Source organism: Meleagris gallopavo, chromosome 14, assembly GCF_000146605.3.
Source record: "Meleagris gallopavo isolate NT-WF06-2002-E0010 breed Aviagen turkey brand Nicholas breeding stock chromosome 14, Turkey_5.1, whole genome shotgun sequence".
NCBI lineage: Eukaryota > Metazoa > Chordata > Aves > Galliformes > Phasianidae > Meleagris > Meleagris gallopavo.
Window position 1 is genome coordinate 17643745 of NC_015024.2, and position 23274 is coordinate 17667018.

General features: G+C 43.0%; 1 protein-coding gene across 1 annotated transcript in view; it reads left to right on the top strand.

Annotated features, from left to right (window-relative positions):
• CNTN4 (contactin 4) overlaps nt 1-23274 on the top strand; it is a 222956-nt gene that overhangs the window by 85933 nt on the left and 113749 nt on the right. Inside the window, exon 3 of the mRNA XM_010718751.3 lies at nt 13532-13670. Within this exon, the coding sequence (XP_010717053.1) occupies nt 13616-13670 (55 nt within the window). The 5' untranslated portion in view covers nt 13532-13615. The remainder of the gene's footprint in view (nt 1-13531; nt 13671-23274) is intronic.

The window sequence follows — 23274 nt, forward strand, 5'->3', positions numbered from 1 at the left end:
TGTATCGAGGGACAGGAATTCGAGCGCTCTGCGAAGGAAATGTAAATCAGGCAGTAGGTGTCGAAGAGGACTGTGGTCAGATGAAGCAGGGAGGATGAGCTTCACGTTGAGGAGGGCCGGGTGTGCGAGTGCTGTGAGGAACTGGGAACGGCTGTCGTGTGCACTGGTGAGTTAGAGTGTGAACCATTATGAAACCTGAATAGTTTATAACATGAAGCGATACTTGCAAGTCGCCTTCAGTGATGCCTAACCACGTTAATAACATCTCTGTGTAAGCTAAAATTATATAACCAAGAGCAAATGCCCGTGTTTTGCAGTAAGTGACAGCGTTCAGCCTAGGGGGGCATAGGGATGTGGATGATCTTTGTTGTTCTTCTGCGGAGGTATTTCCTTTGTAGAGGTCAGTACATGGCAAGAAATTGCATGCACAAAGTAGGCTTTCCAAGAGTGGCAACTTCCCCTTCTGGCTGCAGGGGAATCGTGCAGTTCTATAGCAGAGAAGAGTGTGGTTCTCTGATTCCCTTCTGGATCTTTTGGACATTGGATATGTGGAAGGCTTCAGTTCTTTGCTTATCTCATGATGCGCACACTGCAGAGGGAGGCTGCGGTGGATGGGCACCTCTCTGCCTTGTTCCTTTTAGGGGAACCTCCTATGTTGGTTTAATTCTTTTCCGTAAGGAAACGCCTGGTCTGGGAAGCTTGTTGACCGTGAGAATCCAAGCCAAAGAGATGCATTTATTATAGGTAATCGTGCTGACAAGTGGAAAAGTACCTTGATGTTAACAGTAACCAATATACCATTCCATAACTACAGAGAATGTGTCAGACGTTGCATTCGTGATTAGCAGATCTTATAAAATTACTTTGGTTTTCTGCTCTTTTCATCTTTGTGGGTTATAGTGTGAAATTTGGGGTGAAGCTCATGCAGTAGCCTAGGTTTTCATCAGGTGTGTTGACTCAGGACTACCCAATATTGTCATCTGTAAGTTGTTTGTGAGATAGAATTGGTCTAATTCCTGAAAGACCAACGAAAATAAGAGCTTCCTGAATACTTCACTGCTGTAAAACCTGGCAACTGTAGTAGCAGTTAATGAGAAGTCCCACAGCTGTCTGGAAGCATTCCATCACCAGATGAGGAAAGATGGCATAGGAGGGAAGACAACAGGGCAGCTGCTGAGTTGTGCAGGATCAGCAGTGTGCCTTGCACTGATGCTGGAAATACTGCAGGGCTTCCTGGTTCGTGCAAGGCATTGTGTTCAGAGATGGCACAGAATGCAAGTCAGACACACGGCACTCTGTGTTAGGTCATAGCAGTTGAAAATGCTGTGAATGGTGGAATGAGGGCAGTTCCTTGTTTTAAAAACGCTGCAAGTGCAGAGTGTGTATTTAAACATGGAAAGCCTCATTTTTCCTATTTTGACAAATGCAGTTTCTGGTTTACACACAAAGCTCCTGCTCTTAATTAAGGGATGGGAGACCTGGCTTCATCAGGGAATGGGTGCTTTCAGAATGAGGAGTTTATGACAGGCCTTAAGCTGTGGAGTTCAGCATCTGGGCCTGTCTTCCTTCACGTGATGGGATTTGTTTCTAAAAAGGTGGATTTAGAGAAAGGTTCATGAAATCCAAGCTTTGTTAAAGGGCAAAAGACATCGCACGGTGCTATTTCTTTGTGGGAAGACGTTTCTGAAATCTTTGGATACCTCCAGGTTTCAGATACAGTTCCTTACATAAGTTAGACGCCTGGTTCACGTCTCACTGATTTTATGAATAATTCTGGGACAATCTCTGTATCTTTTGCAAGTGGGGCATGAGAATCTAATCAGGTTAAATGGCTGGGTTGCCCTGCGTATAAATGATGGATTTGAGGAGATGCGATGAAGTTGTGTGTCTTTAGCTGACTCTGTGCATGCTCACCCCCTGCTCTCAGGAGAGGAATGATAGAGAGTCGTTGAATCATGATGGCATTTACAGGAATGGAAGCAGCAGAGGCAGCTGGGTGGCCTCATCCCAGCCTGAAGGAAATAATTCTCTGCCAAGGTTGGGAAGTGCCAGCGCCCTGTGAAGCAGCACAGAAGGTGGTGTTGTTTTGGTTGTTTTTTTTCCCCAAACAGATTCGATCCCTATAGAATTGTTTGCTGCTGTTAACATATTCCATTGAAAATTTCAGAAGTTGGTTGGTTTATGTAAGTTGGATTCTGGCCCATGTTACTGAAGATGGAAATACACTATCTGCCTGCTTCTTAACAGCTTGACAGACTCCTGATTATATTAAAAGTCTCTTCTTGGTATCAAATTGAAGAAGTCTTTCCAAGTTAAAGATCCATACATGAGGGTTAACAAGGCTTTTGCATTATCCAGACGCAGTAACAGTGAAGCAGCCTTAAATATCAATTGATTTAGAATATCTTTTAACGTTACATCAATATTAGGGTTTAGTGTGATTCTCCCACAAGAAATCTACACATTGATCTCTGTACTTGATATCAAGCACTGCTTCACTGCAGTTTATTTCTGCTTGTTGCCTGGATGTTACATCTGCTAACCTTTGCATAAGCATAATTGTATAAATTGTCTTTAACATGCAAGTTTGGCCATCTCACCCATGCTCTGCTCACTAATTCATCTCTTGTATTGCTGCCCCCCCTCCCCCCCCCAGCTGGAAGCATCATTTTTATTATACTAGAAACAAAAATCCTTTTATTCCAATAAGCCCATCACATTTCTTAAAAATGAATCAACAGGATGAGAAATAAATAAAGCGGCCCAGTTGGAGACGCAGAAAAGATATCTGATCTTAAAAGAATCCCAGGTCTGAAGTATATTTTCTTATGTTCCATCACAGCTAAAGATATAAATATTGTGAATTAAGTTTTTCATCAATTTACTGAGTTTCGTGCACCTGGGTATAGATTTTTCACTTTCCTGGGATGTCAGATTTAATGTGCTCTGTGTATTACAGAAGTTCAGCGTATTGCAAACAACACATATTAGTTGTTGCCTTTCTCCAAAGTTTGGTGCAGTTCAGTTTGTCCATCTGTTGACCTAAATGCTTCCCTGACTTCCACTCCTAATGGCTGCCCATGGCTTGCGTGCTAGAATAGCTCTGCTCATGGAGCAAAGAAGCAGTGCTGAGCTGTTTAGAGTCCGGCTTCCAGGTGTGCTGTGCTAAGATTATTTGGTGGGATGTAATGAAAATATTTAATGGTTTTGAATCATCCCTTCATTTTGGGTGCCCCACAGGTGCACCTCCTGTTCCCTGGGCTGCTAGGAGATTGCTTTCTAATAAAATCTGCCACTAACGTGCACTCATCTCTTGGAAAATGAGATGGGCAGAATTGACTTTCTATCTGTGAGGTTTGAGGGCACATTTTGTGTAAGAAATGGGTCAATGCTGAAAATATTACAGTGAAATAATTTGGGGGTGTGACTGGGGGGTGTCATCTCGTGGTTCAGAAGAAAGTTGTGTTTTGCCACTTGATTAGCTCTGCTGTATGCTGCTGTTCTGCACCAGCAAGGTGACAACGGTTATTTTCTAAGATGTTGTGAATCTTTTCTATATTATGTGTGGCAGAGCTAATCAGTGTGATAATTTGAATTCTCAGTCAAGGGTGAAATTCTAACCATCATATTTACATTCACGCTCTAGAATCATAGAATTGCTCAGGTTGGAAAAGACCTTAAAGATCAAGTCCAACCACAACCTAACCATACTACCCTAACTAACAACTCCTCACTCAATCATAGGAGTGTAGGCCATGGGAGGACAATAGAGAAAGAAGTGCTGCTGGGGCGTGTGGGGCTCACACTGTGTTGGTTTTTTTTGTTTTGTTTTGTTTTGTTTTGTTTTTTTCCTCCAATTGTTTTTGTGATCTTAGTTGGATGAACATCTCTCTGAATGAAGACCAGGAACCAACCACGGTCATTTCCCACCTGGATTTAAAAGCAGACAGATCTCAATAGCATTAATTGTTGTTTGTACACAGTTTAATATTCTTACAAACCCAGAAGTCTCAGGGCTGCTTGCCTTGAGAACTTCTGCACAAGTGAGCAGGCAGAAGGCACAGACAGATAAACTACGGAGCATTTAAAAATAGTGACTTCATGGGCTGAAACTAAATATTTATATACCTCCAGCCTGAAAACAATGCTGTCCTGTGATTAGCACTCAGTAGTGATTCCTGCTGTGCCTTCATGGTGATTTTTCTTTTTCTCATGCGTAGAGTGATAAAGGAAGAAAAGATTTTTCCTGCTGGGTTTGTAACTATCAGCTCCGTTTCTCTGCCTTCTGTCTAATGTTTTCAGGGAACCCACAGCTTTCCTGGACTCATTCTTCCACTGCAGAGACTAAAATCAGCCTATATGCATTGCTTATACCATCAGAGCCTGAGCCATATCTCTGCTTATCTCCTGCCTGCTGCCTGGCTCATGTGGAGCCATTGAGCCAGTTCTTGTGCAAGCATCACTTTGATTGAAATATTTATCTTTCTCCTGTTTTATCTGCGACTTCTGGCTCACTCATGGAGTTCTCTTGGCAGTGTGGTGGCTGTAAAATAATGGGGAATGTAGTGGCTGTGCGTTTAGCTGCTGCTTTAATTAAAGTAAAAATGAAATAAGGGCTCCTTGTTATATTTTGGTGAAGGTTTATAGTGTTAAATAGTTGTTTCTCATGAGTAATCCTGCACACATAATTTACTTAACTGACGAATTTTATGATGCATGTATTTATTATATTACACCATTTCTTCTTACAGTGCTATTTTTACTAATATTTCCACCCTGGTCTTATCCATTGGAGCTGATGGGCTTCTGTTACATCAATGATCTTTTCCATCTGTATGTCAGGCCATAAAACGGGCTATTTCTGCTCTCTGGTTCTACCTACTTGTCATTGCTTTAACTGTCTTAACAGGAGATAAATTAACATCCTACTGTTATAACTTAAATTGTAGAGTTGAAGTTTTATTGTTTGCAGTAAATCCTTATGTAGCTATTCCAAGATCGCTCTAATTGTGTAGCTGTGTGGTTCTGTCTTCCTTGCTCAGAACTGGAGCCTCAATTCAGTCTATGAAGCTAAAGTAGATGAAGTTTTTACTCAAATGTTTTTCATCTATTTCTCAGCCTTAATTTTCTAATTCTGTGCTCCTTTAATTCTTTTTTTTTTTTTTCCTTGAACTATTTATTTTCTATTCAGGATGTGTTAAACAGCACTGTCCCAGAAGCTCCCAGGAACCACTAAGAAGTTTTGTCAAATACTGAGTGTATTAAATTTGAGCTGACAGATCCATCTATGCAAAACAAGAGGTGTGAGATAGTGACTGTAACTGGAGAAGAGTTGGCACAGAGATGAGGCACAGATGAAGGCTGAAACGCTGACAATTAAAACTCGAGGAGATACTAAAAGGGGGTTTAATAGGCAGTAAAAAGGAATGTTGTGACTGCAGCACTAGGATGCATAGTGTATATTTAATTCCTTAGTTAGCTGGGCCTATCTGCAAGCTGGCAAGAGATGAACTTTTGCCACCTCTTCAGAGAATAGGCTCAGTTGGGTATGAATTCATCCTGTTTTTCATACCGACTCCATCTGTGCAAGGTGGGAGAAGAACCTGCTGCTCAGGGAACAGCTTACAAAAGAGAGGAGTAAAATCTCTATGCTGAAGTTGTCCTGGGTGCCAAAGACGTTGCGTTGCATGTTCACCAATACCCAGCCCCTCGCTGGTCCCTGCAGTTGGGCTCGATCCTGGGATGCAGGAGTGTGGCTGCATCAGTCCTTTGGTGGCTGGGAAGGCGAGCAGCTCGGAGGAGAGCCAGGAGCTCCGCTGCGCCCGCTGCTGTGCGGAGCCCTAAGCCAGGGATAACAGGAACACACGTTTCTGTTCCTTGCTTTTTGAAGCTGTTATACATAAATCAATGCTGCAGTCAAGTTTGCAAACCTTATTTCCTTTCATCTGTTTCTTATGACAAGAAAACCGAGGGATTAGCATGATATCTCAATAAATCCTCTCGCTGCCGTCCCACCATTCCTGCAATGCTGCTCAGCTCAGATCATTTGACATCGTTATCCGCTGCAGAGCTGGGTCTTGTTCTGTCTGGCCGTGAAGTTCCCTCCAGTAACTGTTAGTGTGGACTGAGAGCAGAACCGGGCACTGTGCCCCTATCTCCTGCATCCCCCCGCCGGCTGCTCGCTGCTTCCTACTCAGCAGCCTGTGGCTATGAGGAGCACGTAGCCAGGCTTTGTTTTTTTTCCTCCTAATAGGAGCCAATGCTTTGTGCAGGGATGTCTTTAAACAAATATGCTGCTCCTGTGAAAAATGGCAGAGGCAGAAAAAAGTGGCAATATCGCATAATCTGCATAGTCAATATAAGCAAATGCAAGTGTGTTTTCAGCCCTCTAATAGGGGATCATAAACGCGCGTGGTTTTATGGCATTCAGCTGAGGAATAGCTCCCATAAATTACACGCAGTGCAATTTCTTTGTTTTCCTTCTGAAGTTTATTTCCTTTTATGTTTAGTAATTAAATCAGAGCAAAAAGATTGCATTATGAGTGTATCACATAACAGCAGTGATTACACACAGGTGTCACTGGGGTCACTGCACAGTGCTTGGCCTGGGGTGGTCTGTCAGCCCTGAGATGGGTCTGGGCACTCCTGCCTTCCCCTTACCTGGGGCAAGTCTTGAAGCATCTTCTGCAGAGATTTGATGTCCAAGGAGCTCCGAGGTGCAAAGCAGCTCAGGGCTGTCTCCAGCCCTGTGCTTTGCAGTGTGAGCACAGTCCGGGCCAGGGTCTTCTGGTGACCACAGCCTTTAGCCATAACCTCAGTCCTGCTGTTCTGCCCATGGCAGTTGTTTCCATCTGCACTTGTCTGCAGTTATGAGGTTTGGAAATCACTAATGATGTTCCAATGCACTACAAATGCAATGTGTTGTTTTCTGTTACAGCCTATGTATTCCCTGAGTTCCACCTCAAAGCAACCCCCACTGACATCACGGCCTGAGCAGCAGCACCCGCTTTCTCTCTGCTTCAAACCATAAGGATTTGGCTTCTCGAGCTCCCTGCAGCAAATGGGTCCATCCATCCTTCAGGGTCTCCTCTTGGCTGCTTGCTTTGTGGGCTGAGGGGTTGGGCAGCTGTTTTCAGTCCAGAGTGAAGATCTGAGCCATTCCAGTTAACTGATGTCAGTGCTAAATTACCTTTTCTGTAGGACTGTGAAAGCTAGACTTCCATTTATCTGCTTTCCTGCTGGTTTCCATGGGGAGCAGCTTGCTTTATTATGAAACAAACACCTTGAGGTATTTAGCTATTTGACAGCAAAATATCGCAAATAGGGATCTGACCCAGATGTACCTTTAGATTTGCAAAGGGAGTGGTGATTTCAGCTATTCCTGTTGTAAGGAAAACTCTGAGGGACGTGCAGGAGGGGTTCTGTGCCTTCTCTGGATATCCGGGAGGAAAAGCGGGTCAGGACTCTGTAAATACTCTTATTTGGCTGTATTACCTCACTGCGTGGGTTCCTCAGTTTCACACAAACAGCCGAGCGTTTGGCTTCGCACCATAAGCTGTGCCTTCTTACGTAACTGTGGTGAGAAATCGAGCACCGAAATAAGCTGCAGCTGGCAGGAGAGCTGCTGAGTTCAGCCCGAGGGCATGGCCAGGGCATCAGCACTGCCTTTGGAAACTTGGAGATGAAACTTTGGGAATGGGATAATAAACAGCACTCCAGGCCAAGTGCTCCTCACCCTGCGTGTTTGTGTCCAGGGCTTGGTTCCCCTCCTGAACCTCTTGCAAATAAAACTTTCTTCGCTATCCTGAAAGCTGGCATCCTGTGCAGAGTTGATTATTTGTTCTCTGCTGTAGAAGATAGCTGCTTGTTTTGGACTTCCCACACCCTGCATGGAAAACTTTTCTGTGCGTGGGGCTGGGAGCTGTGTGGGTCAGTGAGCTGCAGGATGAGCAGCACTGTTCAGCGTGTGGTTTTGATATCTCCTTTCCATGGAAAAGGTGAAATAATAGAAAGTGATCCCTAATGAACACCTGCAGCTTTAATTGAGGTTTGCCTTTAGTCACCCAGATCTCCTTACCTCGAGCTGCTGTTCATGCTTACAAATGATTCATGTTTTACAGAGCAATTCATGGGGGCAGCGGACAAGGGCAAGGGTTCTAACAGGGTACTGTGTGGTAATTAGTGACTCGTAATTAAAAGGCTTTAATTACTGCCATTTTTTCATCGGTGGTGATTTGCGCTCGGAAGCGGGAGGTGCTGTGCAGCTGGGAATAGCAGTGTTTGGCACGGATCGCTGCTGCTGCCGTGGCTGTGTGGGCAACACTGCAACACAGCAAAACGTTGGGAGAGTGTCTGAATTCTTATTTGACTGTTTGGTATCTCTGGAGTTTCTAGACAGCATTTGAAACACATATGTGTATTTGCATAAGGCCAGCAGGTGTATTGCTTGTAAGCACTGATGAGTTAACAGGTCAGGAAGGGCTGCTGGCAGCAGTGCACACCTGGTGTTGCATGGCAGAGAAGGGCTGCCCTGCCTGGCACAGCTGGTCACAGCTGGATGGGTTTTGGAGGAGGTGAAATCACCCCCTGCTGACATCCAGGCAGGGCAGCAGAAAGTGTGTTTGACTGCTATGGGTCGTGATTCACTGCGCTGGATGCTTACTGAGTTGTTCCTTCAGCGAGCTTTGCTGACGCCGTTAGAAAACGTTGGCTGTGTGGATGTGGTTGGTGCAGTCAGGGCACATGTGAGCAGCTGTACTCAGTCTGGCGGGTGTACCCATGCCACGTATCTGTGTGCCTTGTCGTCCTCCTACGGGACAGCTGAGCTCTGGATGCTGCCTTCTAGGGGAGGAAGGCTCTGGGACGGCACGCAGAAGAGAACCTGACAAATACAAATGAAAGGAGTGAGCTTGGGAATGTCTGCGCTGAGGGGCCGCAGCTTCCTGGGTAGAGTGAAATGAAATCTCTGTCTCATGGGTGGGAACAAATGCCCGAAGGACTAAACAGAATGTAACAACTGACGTTGCTTTTCTCATTCTTGTTATTAGGTAATTAATTTTTTGAAGCGTTTCATCCCCATTTATCATAGGCACGTCTCGGAAACACAGTGTATGTGTGTCATTTGTTTTATCACACACGTTACACCCATATGTATTTCCTAATACACGAATTGTGTATAAGCACAGCTCCAGAAGAGATAATTTCAGCAAAGCAGCTTGAGATGGATCAGGATCTGGCAGACGTGCTGTGAATGCAGTGCAAGAGGCTCCTGCTCCCCTCCGTTCCCCTGGATGCCCTTTGGATTCCCTTTTTTTCTCCCAGTGCAAAAGGGCCTCTCCTGAAAGGCTGATATTTATCTCAGGGCTCATCATAACAGCTGCCACAAAGGAACTGAGCAGTGAAAAAATCAATGAGAAAAACAGTCCTACTGCAAAGACCCCAACTTTATGGGGACATCTTTTAGGCACCTTTTGTAACGGGATGCCCAGTTTTGCAGGTTAGTGGCATTCTGCTAAAGGGAACCTATGCCAGTCTTCACGCTGGTCGGGGCAGCTCATCGCTCTGCTCTCTTTTTGCACCAAGTCTGAAGGCTGCTTTTATAATCCCGCATTCCAGTTTAGAAAGATTGGTAATGCTTTGGAAGTTTAGGCAAGGCAGGTGCTGCTGCATCCACTGGCAGCTCCTGTGCTGGTGCTCAGGGTGCTTTGTGCTTACCTCTGGCTCTTCTTTGTTTAGGTGATTAAAAGATGCCTGATGCTGTCTGTATGTGTAGCATGCTTCATTAACAGTGATTTATTTTGGAGTTTCACAGAATTGGCACTGTGTGGTGCACTGGTGTGCAGAAGGAAAACGTGAGCTGCTTGCTAAGGCTTCTTGGTGCTGCTGCAGTGCTTTGGGGCCGAAGGCAAGTTTTGGAAGGTTTCCTTCAGAATATTCTGGGAGCCTCTGCAGTCTGAAATGAGCTCTTACCATTCTGCTGAAAGCTGCAGCAGCGTGAGAGAAGAGAGTTGCATTTAAAGGATGTGTTGAATGCATCCTTATACCTTTTTTTTTTCGTTATTTTTTTTTTATATTTTTATTCCATTGTGTTTGTTCAAAAGTGCTACTCATTAAAAATGCAAATTGAAATTACTGGCAACAAGCCCTGCCTCCACACAGAAATGAGAGCTGTAGAATCATGAAGATTGGTGGAGATCACTACGATCACCAAATCCAACCATCCCCACTACAACCACTGTCACAACCTTAGTGCCACATCTTCCCTTTTCCTTGCACGTGAGTTTTTTCCCTCTCACTCCCTGCTACAGTCAGAATTCTTAAAGTCAGCTTTCTTCGTCAAACTCCCATCGCAGACTAAGGTGCCTTGCAGAAGAATTTGCAGTGGGTGCGTTGCTGAAAGTAAAGTTAGAAACACATCTGCACGTGTGTTGCCTTTATATTTTCTAATGGGATGCACTTCCAAACTGCGAGCACTTGTCATTTTTGTCTTTTTAGAAATAAGGCTGAAACTGCATACATTTCTTTCTGGAAATAAAATATTTTGAAGCGCTTTAGAAGCGAAGCAAAACCCCCTGGGGATGTTATAGTCAGAAAACATTTAGAAGTGGGAAGGATCTGTTCAATTATATATCTTTTGCTCGTATGCAAGTACTGCGTTCCCCAAAGTTGTTACCATAAAAAATTGTGTTTCGACATTTTTCTTTATGGAGACTTGAACATATCAGGAGCCTACTGATATGAGTAGCAGCTATGTTTACAGGAAAATATTTCTGAGATTGGAGTCACTCACATGTGAAATGGGGAACTATCATGAGAAACAAAAAATGCAGCAGCATCTTGAATACTGCTGTATTTTAACCTTAGGAAAATATTTGTAATTGTAAAATCATCTCATTTACTTTTCACTATTTTTTATGGTAAGACAGCCAGCATTTCTCTTTGGGAAACTTCCTGTACCGCACTGGTGTGTGTAACATTAGGGAACCTGATTTCTTTTTCTTTGAAGACATCTGTGACCCTCTGATGTCTGCTGGTTCTATGGAGCATATTTGAACAACCAAGCACTGGGGAAGACTTTCAGTTTTTTCAGTTGGCTTAATTATTAACTCTGCTGAGTACTAAAAATGTATATTTTTAGCATAGCTTTTATTTTTGTCTGAAAGCAAGACCCAATGACTGTGCGAAATCATCCTGGGAAGAAAGAAAGAGCCTGCTATTTTTAATGCCCTTATAAGCCAAAAACTAATTTACATTAATACTTTGGAAATGTTTTGTATTAGTTTTTAAAATGCTTAGAGAAGCACGATTTCCTGAATGGAATATCAAGTAGTTTGCAGAAAGCTATGAGTAGAATAGGTGTAAGCAGGCAGAGTGCTGCAGCCTTCCCCCAGAGGGATGGGGCATCAGGAGCAGCAGCAGGGAGCAGTAAGGAGGTGAAGACTGAGGATTTTCTTGCAGTGACAGAAAAGCAGGGAATGAAATAGGTAACCCAGCAGCCCTGGGGAGTAGACATTAGGATATACTGCTTTTCTGAAAGAGTGGTCAGGCACTGGAATGGGCTGCCCAGGGAAGTGGTGGAGTCACTGACCCTGGAGCTGTTCAAGGAACGTTTGGATGTTGTGTTGAGGGACATGGCTTAGTGAGAACTACTGGTGATGGGTGGATGGTTGGACTGGATGATCCTGTAGGTCTTTTTCAACCTTGGTGATTCTATGAAGAGGAGCATGATGAATCTACAAACAGGACTGCCTGCTCAATGATCCTCCATGAAGAACAGTTTCTCATCTCCATCGCTTCTCTAGAAGCACTGCCCTCAAAGTCTATGGAACAAATGGAAGCATTTTGCTGAGCTGTGGTCAGATGTTGTGTTTTATATTCCCAGTGGTGCTGGCTGGCCTTCCTGCAGGCTGGCAGGTCTGCACTGCTTTCTGTGGGCGTCCTGGCAGTGGTTTAAGTTGATAAGTGCTGTACCTCTTGTGTTTTTAATTAGGTATCAGTGGTTGTAAGTGATTGTTCTGTTTCAGTCTCAGGTAGCTTATTGCAGTAAGGAGAGTATCCATAAAGCATTGCACTGGTGGTGTAATGAAGAGCAGCCTTTTAAGTGACACAATGGGCTTATTGATGGGAATGGTACGTGGGAAAACAAGAGCACAAAAGAATTTCAGCAGCTGCTGGTGAATGTAGGATTTGTCTCCAGTCTCACTGATGTGAGTGTAGCACCGAAAGCTTTTTGCCTTTGGTGGAAGTCTCCTGTAGGGACAGTTGTAACCAACAGAATTTGGTGAGAGGAAAAAGTGTTTGTACGTCTGTGCAGACTACAGAGGGCCAACAAATACATTTCTTGAGTTCCCTATAAACACAGAGTAACTGCTTAACTTTGTAAATCAATATAAAGGTCTATGATGGCATTTTCCTACAAAAATTAATAATTAATGCTCTAATCACTCACTTAAGATGTTATTAGTTTCCATTGATTAGGCCTTCCTGCTAACCCCAGCTAGCCTAATCAGTCTGCGTGAGAAGAGATGAATATACTCAATTAATCTCTACCCTCTTCAAAATTGCATCAGAAGACAGATTCTTAGTCTTCTCAGTGCATTCAACCTGACTTTATTAGAGGAATCCTATCAATTTTATCTCACAAAAGCAAGCGGAGATCTCTAATGATAGCCCTTCACATGCTATTAGTCATGCAGTTTGTCTTGTAAGCACGAAGGCTCCTTAACTTCCAGCCTTCAGTGATATAAATAAGTTATAAGAATGTGTGTCTGGCCTGATTTATTTATTTTTTAATATTTAAATGCTTGCTCTGGAAAAGGTTTCTTTCATGAGAGAGACTTTTTTTTGCCCTTGCGTTGTGCAGGGTGGATATACTGCAGTGATAAGCAGAGCATCTTCAGATTCCCTGCTTCAAAATTACATCTGCTTACTAGTTGTAATTGAGAATGAGCAAATGATTGAGGATCACCCGATCTCATTGAAAGTATTTTTGAAGATTTCCAGTACAGTGAAGAGGTGAGACAGGAAACACATTCCCTGCCCTGAGCAGGGTGAGAATGCTGCTTAGCAAGCATTGCCTGGAGAGGTGGTCTGCTTCACTTGAGGGTGGCATTTGTGAAGAGAAGCGAGAGTGATTCTTTCTTCTTAACAGTAGTTTACAGAGTTAACTATTCACTAGTTATCCCGAAGAGGCAGTGAGTGCATCTGCTGTTGAGAGAAAACGGAGAGATGGAGACATGTACAGACCTAGGGCTTCATCTCAGCATCCTGAGCTAGTGCCCAGTTCACCTGGAGCCTCGCTTTGCAGAGCTGGTTTTCTGCATAAGCTTCCATGCTTCTCTCCTGACAAGCTTCTTTTCTTCACACCAATGCTCATCTTACTGCTGCTCAGAATGATTTCAATTCTTAATGTTTTTGAAAGCTTCTTTCTTGATCTTAAGACGTGATTTCCCTGGGAAGAAAAGTAAACTTCCAACAAAAGGAAGGAGCAGCAATTCTAGGTCTCCTTGTAATCTCTTTTTCTTTTTTACAGATTAAAAGTGGCCTAAAATTTCCACGGAGCCTGGTTCTCTCCTGCAGTTCCTGAACTTGTCTCCTCTGCCCTGGGAAGCTGAAGATGAGGTTGCTATGGGAGCTGCTCGTGCTGCAATCATTCATGGTGTGCCTTGCAGGTAAAGCATTGTTTTAAAACTTTCAATTTTAGGATGTTTGCACCAAAGCAGAAGTTTGCTGCATGTTACGTTCCAATGACAAAATGGCAAAACTAGGCTGTGCTCCATGGCTGGTGTTACCAGAGGTTGCTGCTCAGATCACACTGATGCTCTTAGCCAGCTGAACATTATCAGCACAGCAGAAGCTCCATGTTTCAGAGCTCTGCTCTGCCCATCTCCCAATCCAAGTTGCTGTTGACAAACATTGTTTTCTCACGTTCAGTGCTAAGTATTTCAATGCCCAATTAAACCTACGTAGAGTACAGCTTTAAATCCCATTAAAGCGGTGTTATGAGGAGTGTTACAGCTAAGAGCACACTTCATTTAACAAATAATTAGAATAACATATTTCATCAATAAAACTATCTTCTGCAGCTGTCGTATTTTACGTTTGTTTTTTTTTCCCCCTGAGAGTTGCACTGTTTTGAGCAAAATAAAATTTGTGAAGATTGCCATTTTTCTGCAACTGAAACAGTTCCTGAAGACATCTCCGGTTTACAGAGGGCCAGCAAAGCTCACTGCAGGCAAGCAGTTCTGCTGCCACAGGCTCTGCCACTGCTGTGGTTCTCTGACGTGTTTTGTCTGAGTGGGGGCTGTTAGATTTTAATTAATGCATATGTCACTTTGGTGTTCATCTCGTTTGCTCTAATTTATCTGCTGTTTCACACTCAGTGTTTTGTTTAGTAACTTGTGCGCATTTTCCATGTGAACACTATCAGGGCCCTATTTCAGCATTAGGTAATAGCAAACTGCTTCTAACATCTTTCTTTTGCTTGGCTCTACTGAATGCAAAGGTGCTTCTATTCCTATACATATTGGCCCCTATTTTTGAAGTTTGGTTCCAAGTTTTCCTACATGTGCCACGACAGTTTGTGAGCTGGCAGAAAATTGGATGCAGAGAGATTCTGCAATGCAGTGCACAGGAGCTGTAACCCTCCAGAAGATATGCTGTGGGAGCACAGAAAGCAGGAGCCTTTATTACAAGCAAATGAACAAAACTATGGAAAAACAAAAGCATGGAAAATATTTTTGTACTGTAATTTCTATATTTTAGGCATCTGTTGCAGAAAGTTTAAGGTCAGCAAAATGAAAGCTTCAGCAGAACATGCAGCAGCCTTTCTTCTCATCTTTGCCAGGCGTTGGGTATCCTCCTAGCACCACATCACTCTCCTATTACTGAGTTGATTCCCAGATGCTCAGGTGCAAGTTGTGCAGTGGGCAGCGAGTGAGGAGATGGTTTTGTCTTGCAGGAGCTGCAGCACAGCAGCGGTCAGGCCTGCACCTGGTCAGTGCGCCTGGCCGGCTCGCAGGGCCTAGCAGCATGGCTGTAGGAAATGTCCTGCTTTTATGTGACTCTTAGGCAAATCTTTTCCTCGTTATCTTCCTGTACTAAGGAGCTTCATTGCTGAAGTCTTATTTGCATGCTAATGAGCTGCAGACCTGCTCAAAGAATAGTGTTACCTGTGCGAGTGTGCATGTGCATATTTTATAATGTGATTTAAGCTGTGAAGATCCACGCAGGTTTTGGCAGAGGATGAAGGAACCTGGCAGCCCTTGAGGAGTGCTTCTGCTTTGCTGTCATGGCCTGCTCTCGTGCCCAGCCTCCTGTACTCTGCTTTCTGCCCTTGTACTTGCTCTCACCCTTTACCAACAAAGATCTCCGCTCAGCACAAGCAAGGCTCTCCCTCCTTTCTTCTTAGCCAGCGCCATGTAAACACAGCAGCTTCAATAAGCAAACTGCTCTTGCAGCCCCTTAATGATGCTTCTGTTTCCAGAAGTTTGGTTTGTGAAAGGGAGGCGCAGTGGCAGCTGTGTCTGCTCTGAGCAGGGAGACTGGAGTGGCCTCGGAAACACAACCTGATACGGCACAGCCAAATGCCTCAGCAGTGGTTCAGGCCAGAGTGTTTAGAGCATGGCTATGTAATTCCTTGGGAAAAAAAGCAATCGGCGTTGAAGTGCGTTCCACTGTTGCACAAAAATCACTGTAATTTATATCAATGCAGCTTGAGAGAAGAGCTGGCTTTAATGAGCAAATGCATGTGTGAGAAAACTTACTGTGCACTGTATACCTATTCACAGAGTGTCTCATTTTGAGACTTTATTTTCAGACTTTCAGATTTCGTAACAATACAAGGCCTAAGTTAGTGTGGACACTGATCTCTTAATACACAAATAGAAAGCATAAAATAACACATAATCAGCAGGGCTGGTCTACATCAAATGAAGGGTAATTTTTCAAGAAATGTTGGACATTTCTTCACCAGTTCCCATTAAATTCCAGTGAGATTTGGGCATCCCAATCTGTTACAAATTAAGTTCCTACAGAGATGAATATTTACAAGCCAATTTGAATGCATGTTTTTATCCAAACAGATGTAGGTTACGTACAGAAAAAGTTCTGCTAGATTTCATGTCTGAATACAAATAATTAGACTAAGAAGTATTTGTACATATTGAATGTTGGTCTTCTGTAAGTGATATGGCAATTCATTTTGTTCAGTTCTTTTTTTTCTGGTGCTGCGTAGTTCCCACGACTAGTGCTTTGATGTTAGCTAGAAAGTGATTAATCTGTTGCCGCTCTCTAATTAATTAATTTATATTTTGGTCAGTTCTGCAGCACTTTGCATTTCTGTACCCGACTGCCTAATTACTGTTTGCACAGCACTTGGAGTAGATAAAGCTCTGAATGACTCCTATTAATACTGCTTTTCCAACACAACGCAGCCCTTGGCTTCTTGGTTCTTGGAAATCTGTCAGTGAAGTTCGTAGGAGGTTTATGCAGATGAGATCAGGCTCATCCTTAAACTCTGAGTTTTTTTCTGAATTGCAGGAGAGCCAGGGAGGTGGGAGGAAGGCCAGGTGACCCCAGACAGCAAAAGGGTATGTGGTGAATAGCGCAGTCTGTTAAATATGCTTTATAAATGTGCCCCAAAAATCTGTATTAGCAAGTTCTGTTAATCTTCTGCAATCATGGAACTCTTTTTCATCTATCTTTTGTTGAGGTATCTTGTAACGGTGTATGTAAAACCAGGGCTTTATTGTGAAGGTCCCCAACTCTCCTAAAGCCTCAGGCTGAGTCAGTCAACAAGTGTTACTGCCTCTTGAATGTGGTTGAATTGATTCTGCGTTGTGTTCTCATCATGTCCAAGGGATGATTTTGCAATAGATGAAGATTGTTGTCTAGCTAATGGGATGTGCTGTTGTAAAAGTTCTTGTTTTCATGGTAAGAACAATTGTAAGTGCTGAAGCAAAGACCACGAGTATTATAGTTTTTGTAAGTGCTGAAGCAAAGACCACGAGTATTATAGTTTGGCATTGATAACATTTGGCAGTTTGGGTTCCTGAAAGATGCAGTGGAGGTGATGCTGGAGCTGGCACATGTGTGTTCTGAGCACTTAGGCTGGAGTCCTCCCGAGGACTTCTCTTTGTGCTTTCTGTTGCTAAGTAGAGTTCAAGTGTCTTTAACTCATGCCAGAACCGTCTAGCGTTCCTCTAATGTCAAGGGAAAGCTATGCAAGCTCTACAAATAGGCTTTAGGGAGGGATTTCCAATGGAAAAGTTTGCAAGCTCATGCCTTGTATTAAACCTTGAAGCCATCTTGGAGAGGATGTTACATGCATTCTTTCATGTTAGAAGGGTTTTCAAACTGGTATAAGGAACTGCTACTGTTGTATGGAGAGCTGGAGATAAAGAGGTCAGTTTAAATGAGGAAAATAAGATCAAATTGGAAAAAACTTCTGAGGGGAAGAGCTAAGAGATAAGAACAATTAAATCTGAAGTGGGCAACAATTAAATAAAATTGAAACCACAAGACTTTTAGCCATCAGATGGGATTCTACACTATCATCCAGCTGTGCATTGTTGTAGAGGGAAGGTTAGAAAATGTATGTGGTTATACATAATGAATGCTTATTTAGAGATTATATGGCAAGTTTTACTATGATTGCAGTGGATTGGTCTGCACTCATTTCATGCTCCTGTTCTGCCAGCAGTAAAGCCCTCGCTAGATGTGACCTGACTCTGATCTAGGCCACGATTTCCCAAATTATAAAGTTAGAGACAATATCAGTGCAATTCTCTAATTTCTCTCACACGCAGATGATTAGGTACATTATGTTTTTCTCTGTTTAACTCATAAGTCCATCTGGGCAAGTTTAATTACATCTTTCTCAAAGAAAAAATATTGAGGTAAGACGGTACACTTAAAATAAAATAGAATACACAGACATTTTTATAAGCAGATGTTCTGACTATCTGACTGCGTATTGATCCCCTGTGCATTTTATATGATGCCTCTTTTCAATTTAGCTTCTTTGCATTTAAATTAGTAGGTAGGTATTGAAATTAAATCTCACTTAGGGAGTTAGAAAAATACCTACTTTTCTACGCATCTATCAAATTAGGGAGAATTTGGTCTCAAAATGCTTCTTTGTGGACAGTAAGACTGAAATGTTATGGCAACATTTGATGCTCCTAGTCGATTTCTTTTAGAGGTAAAATATTCTGTAGCAAATGTAAATATTATTGGAAAGGGACCTCACTGTGCAATCTTTACAGTCTTTACGTGGTCATTGAGGAGAATGCGAAGGTAAGAGAGGCAATGAAAACCAGGCACTGGGGTTTGCTGCTAACTCTGTTCCCATCTTCCAGTGTCAGTTCTGACAACATCTTTGTGTAGTCTGAGAACTGTGGTTGGACCTAGTGGTGTTTTCTAACCTTAATTCTATGAACTGCAATCCTAGGGTACAGTGTATAGCTAGAAACAACGATATATGTATTCACTACATGCAAAAGTTTCCATGCAAAGATATTTTCATTTTCTGGTTGTCACCAGGGCTCCATGTCCTGCAGCATATGAGCAGTTCTGCAGTGTGGATGTTTTCATGTGCTCTTGCAAAGGAGTCTGTGCCATGGAAAGTAAGTGAGCTGCTCACCGTAAATGCTGCTTTAATGAATAGAGCACAGACTGTTATAGTGCAGCTCACTCATCTGAATATTATTTTATGCTGGTTTATTGGGAGCGTTTGTCAAATGCTGTGACAGGTAACACTTGTGATGTGCAGACTCCTTATTACAAGTTTAGAGAAGTTTCACAAAGTATTAAGCCGAAAGAAGAACTTGCACGTTAGCACTGCAGTGCTTTCAGTTGTTTTTCTTTATGTTTGAATTGTTATTTAGCAGTAAAATTCATGTATTTAACTTCATAATCAAACCAACACATGATTGTTAAATAGTCTATATCCCATTAATTAGGCTGTGAAGCAAGGCAAGCATTACAACCATTTATAATTGAGTACTGCAGAAGTTGATAATCAGTTAGACAGGCAAGTAATTTACCATCCAGCCATCTTCAGATGAAGTTGGTGACTTTCAACTTAATTAAACTTTCCAGGTGTCAGTAAATGTATGAAAAATATATCTATCTTAATATTTTGATGTGTCTTAATTCCACTTTTCTGAGATTAAACCTGTGAAAAGTGCATCTGCTTTAGCAGAATTTGTCATTTATAAAACATCCCATGTCCTTTCTGCATAGTTGAAAAGTAATATGGGTATGGAGGTTTGATTGAACGTGTTGAGTAGAGCATGATTTGGATGGCTTTCTCCTGATTATTTTGGGGCTATCTGTCCTACCATCGTTTAACTCATCCTATCTATGTATTCCATGAATGCAAAGAAGATCCCTAACAAAGTTCAGAATGCTATTTTTGTTTCACTTGCAAAAGGCAGATAATACAATGGGTGTTCTGTGGGACTTGGAGGAATAAATTATTTCTGCCCTGAAAGCTTCCCGTCTGTGTGAGCAGGGGAGATGAAACACTCACTGAGAGCCAGATCAAGCTTTATTCCTGTAGCACTCACTCTCCTTCCGTTTTTAGAATGATCCATGTGAAATGGCATTTTCTCTAGGTTCGTGCTGTGTGGGCTTTACTAGACAATATTTGAAGAGGGACTTGAAAGAAGACAGGCTGATGGCTGGGATTCCTGAGATGCAAAGGCAGGGGGTGATGCAGAAGATAAAAAAAGGGCTGGAGACAGCTGGATGCATGGGTGGAATGAAGATGAGATACACACTTCCTTGGCTTCTGAAGAACTGCTGCAAAATTCTAGGTGTCAAATAATCTATTTCAAGTTTCTTATACTGTCCCTCATAAGGAGACACATATGGAACAAACAACAGTATTGTCCTTTCCCAAGCTCACATCCCAGTTGTGATTTGGCAATAATTTGAAGTACCACGATCCTTCACCTCCCTGATTTATCGTGAGTTTGTGGTTCCCTGAGTGCCTAATGTAGGTCTGATGCCTGTGGGACACAACTGGAGAGGTCTCCAGCCTCCTCTGTGCTTGACAAGTAGGTACTCTGTGACCGTACCCAGAGAAGGAAAAGTAGGCAACTCTGAAACTATAAGAGGTTCTCTTGGTCTTCTCTTGTCAGAATGTCCTGGAAACGCTCTTCAGACAACTAATTAGAAAATAGTCTCCATAAAGTTTTCTAAAATTTAACGATGTTGACTTTGCTTCATCAAAAGTTTAACAGTTGGCTTTCACTATTTTCTTTTTTTAAACTGCATTTCTTCTTGAACTTGTGAGTTCTGTTTTGCTTTGTTTTTTTTGGTACGTTCATGTACTCAGTAGAGAATATGGCATTTATTCCCCAACAAAAGGCAAAGTGACAAGTCATTGATTAGCAGTAAGGGGGAGAACCCAGCACTTTTCCATGTAAATTATGTGCATCCTGGATGGAAGCCAGGCATTCATTTGGTTAAAACGGGGTTTGATAATTGAAACTAATTTAACAGCGACCCTATTAAGTTGCATTTTATTGCTCATTTAATACGCCTGTCTCACAGGCTCTCCAGAGCTAGGAAGTGCTTTTGTAACATGAGTTTGTAATTGCTCATAGCTCCAGCCATGCAGGTAAATGTTGAGTTTGCTTTGTGGTATTGGCACCAATGTATGCACCAAACATTTGGCACTGTGGTGCTGTGGGTCAGTGCCAATGGTCCTTTTTATGATTTCAGTATTTCTCCGCCAGCTCAATCTTCCCTCCTGGGCACAAATCGCTGTATAATCCCATAATTAGTCAGCACCCCTTCTGGTTCCAGTGGCAGTGCAGCACGAGGTGATGGTTACTCAACCGCAGCCGTATTTATCAGAAGAAAATAAGCAAAAAAGGGTGAAAGGGCAAGAAAATACAAGCGTGAGCAAGCAGCTGTGATGGATGTTTGTTTACAAACATGTCCTCTTCTGCATCTCTGGCTGCAGGAGCCGTATGTGAATGATGGATTACAGGAATTGCAGGAGCTTTGCCCCGTGCCGCGGCGAGAAGAGCAAAGCAGTGGGAGTGCACCAGGATTGCATTGCAAGCACAAGGCACAGAGCCACCAAATGCTACTAAAAGGAGGCATTCTGAGCTCAGCTTCATCATCCAGACCATGTTGAAAGCTTATGGCTGTCTCCTTTTTATTCTTTTTTTTTCTTTTTTCTTTTTTCTAATGTAAATGCATGCAAACAGGTATTACGAACAGCACATCCCAGTGTGAGGCAAAGCATACGATTGTCTCCCTCATCATGAAAGAGCAAGGTTTGACAGGCATTAGTCACATTAATTAAGCCCCTGCAGGGTGCAAGAAAGGGCACACTTGGATGTGGTGTTGCAGAAGGATTTAGAGCTCATTCATAAAAGGCAGGGCTTTGTCAGCAGGAGGCAGCACTGTCTCTAGTGGTAGTTTGGTGCTGGATTGCTGGGTCGAGCTGCTGCGTGTCTTCTCAGCTAAAAATGGTGAATTTGATTTTGGAACAGGAATGACGTAGAAAATCTGCGGAGATGAAGAAACTGCGGGCAGGGCTGCAAGAACTTGTGGCTGAGGGCGCGCCTGTGCAGCTGCCAGCATCTGCAGCGTGTGCCAGTGGAGCACCGTGTGTCCGCAGGGCGATGTCCTGCTGCTGCAGTGCCTGGGCAGCTTGGGAAGGCCCAGGGTTGCTGAACCACTCTGAAATAGTGCGTGGGAGACAAGGACCTGAGCTAAGGGTTTGGGAAAGAGAAATCTTCACCCTTCCCTTGGAGCAGTGGTAGTTATTTCTACTTCTGTTCTGGTCGCATTGCTGCGGGCAGTAATGGTTCATTAACCACGTTTGTCATAAGTATTATTATTATTTTTCTGATTGTTTCTGAACCAAACTTTTCAAGTTTTCTTTGAGGTCGCACTGTCAGTTCATTCCAACAGCTGTCAGACTCAGTGTTTCTGCTCAGATGTGGCCGTGCTGTTTCTGAAACATGCTTGCTGCGTACAAAATGTGCTTATAGTGTCGGTTTTTCTCAGCGATAGAAGCAAAATGTGCTTGTCAGTGTTTTGCAGGATTGATCTGTGAGAGGTTGTTAGCCTGTGAGGTTTTACACATCAGAGCCAGCAGCAGAGTTCACAGCTCCGGCAAGGTGTTGTGTTTAAACTTATGACAGAGGATTTCAGTGCTTCTTTTTTAATTCAGGTTCCCTTATTGTGGCATCCGTTGCCAGTAAAGCTTTACCACCATGTCTTATTTTAAGTTCAGGCATTCTCTGCTTTCTTACTGCTATATTTTAAAAGAACTTACTGAAGGATAAATGAAAGCATAGCAGACAGCATTACAGAGGTTAGCAAGAATGTTATGCAATTTGATAAATGTCATAACATAGCTTAAAAAAAAATAAATAGATAAAAGGCAGCCACCAGGGTTTGGCCTATTGTCCCCAGTATGTGCTGCACTGGAAAAGTGGGGAAAATGGGAGGAAACAGCAAAGTTTGGGCAGCTTCTTTGCTCAGCAGTACTTGAGAGCACAGAGGAGGACAGCGATGCTGTGCAGGAGGAGGGCTTGCAGCCATTGTGCATTGGGAACAGAGAAATGTAGGAGTGTATAAACTGCTCACATTGTTTCTGAGGACTTCAGAAGATCTCGTGTAAATTCCTTTGTTACTCTGCAGCTGCCCACGAAGCATTTAACCTAATAAAAAATGTATTAGTTTCACTGTACAGATGTATTGGTATCCAGTCTGTATTTAAATGAAAAATGTATTAGCCAGGCCATGGGAATGTATTACCAGTCTCTGTAGCTGCGGAACACTTGAGCTATCCTTCATTATCAATACGATCTAAAATATACTGTGCTGCAAATTCCACATAGAGATTCTAAATGACACCAATACCCTCTGTGTTCACCAGGTTTCTGCATGGCCTTGCAGCACTCAGCAGCGGTGCAGGGGCACACCTGCAGAAGGCAGCTGTCATGCAGCCAGCACCGGGAGCCTTCTGCTCAGCTTCTGTGGGATGGGAGCCTTTGCTTTATCAGTGCACTGATTTTTTTTCTTAAACCTCCCCTCCCCAATAAATTCTTGCATTTCCATCCACTGGGAGGGATGGAGCAGAAACCCCATCCTGGAGAAGAATCTCTGCTTCCAGCAGCACCTTCTGTGAGGGCAATCAGGCTGGTCACAGCGATTCCTTTAGAAACGAGATCAGCTTTTCTCTGTGGCAGAGGCAGGTGGATGTCAGCACACTTTTGTGTTTTTTTTTTTTGTTGTTGT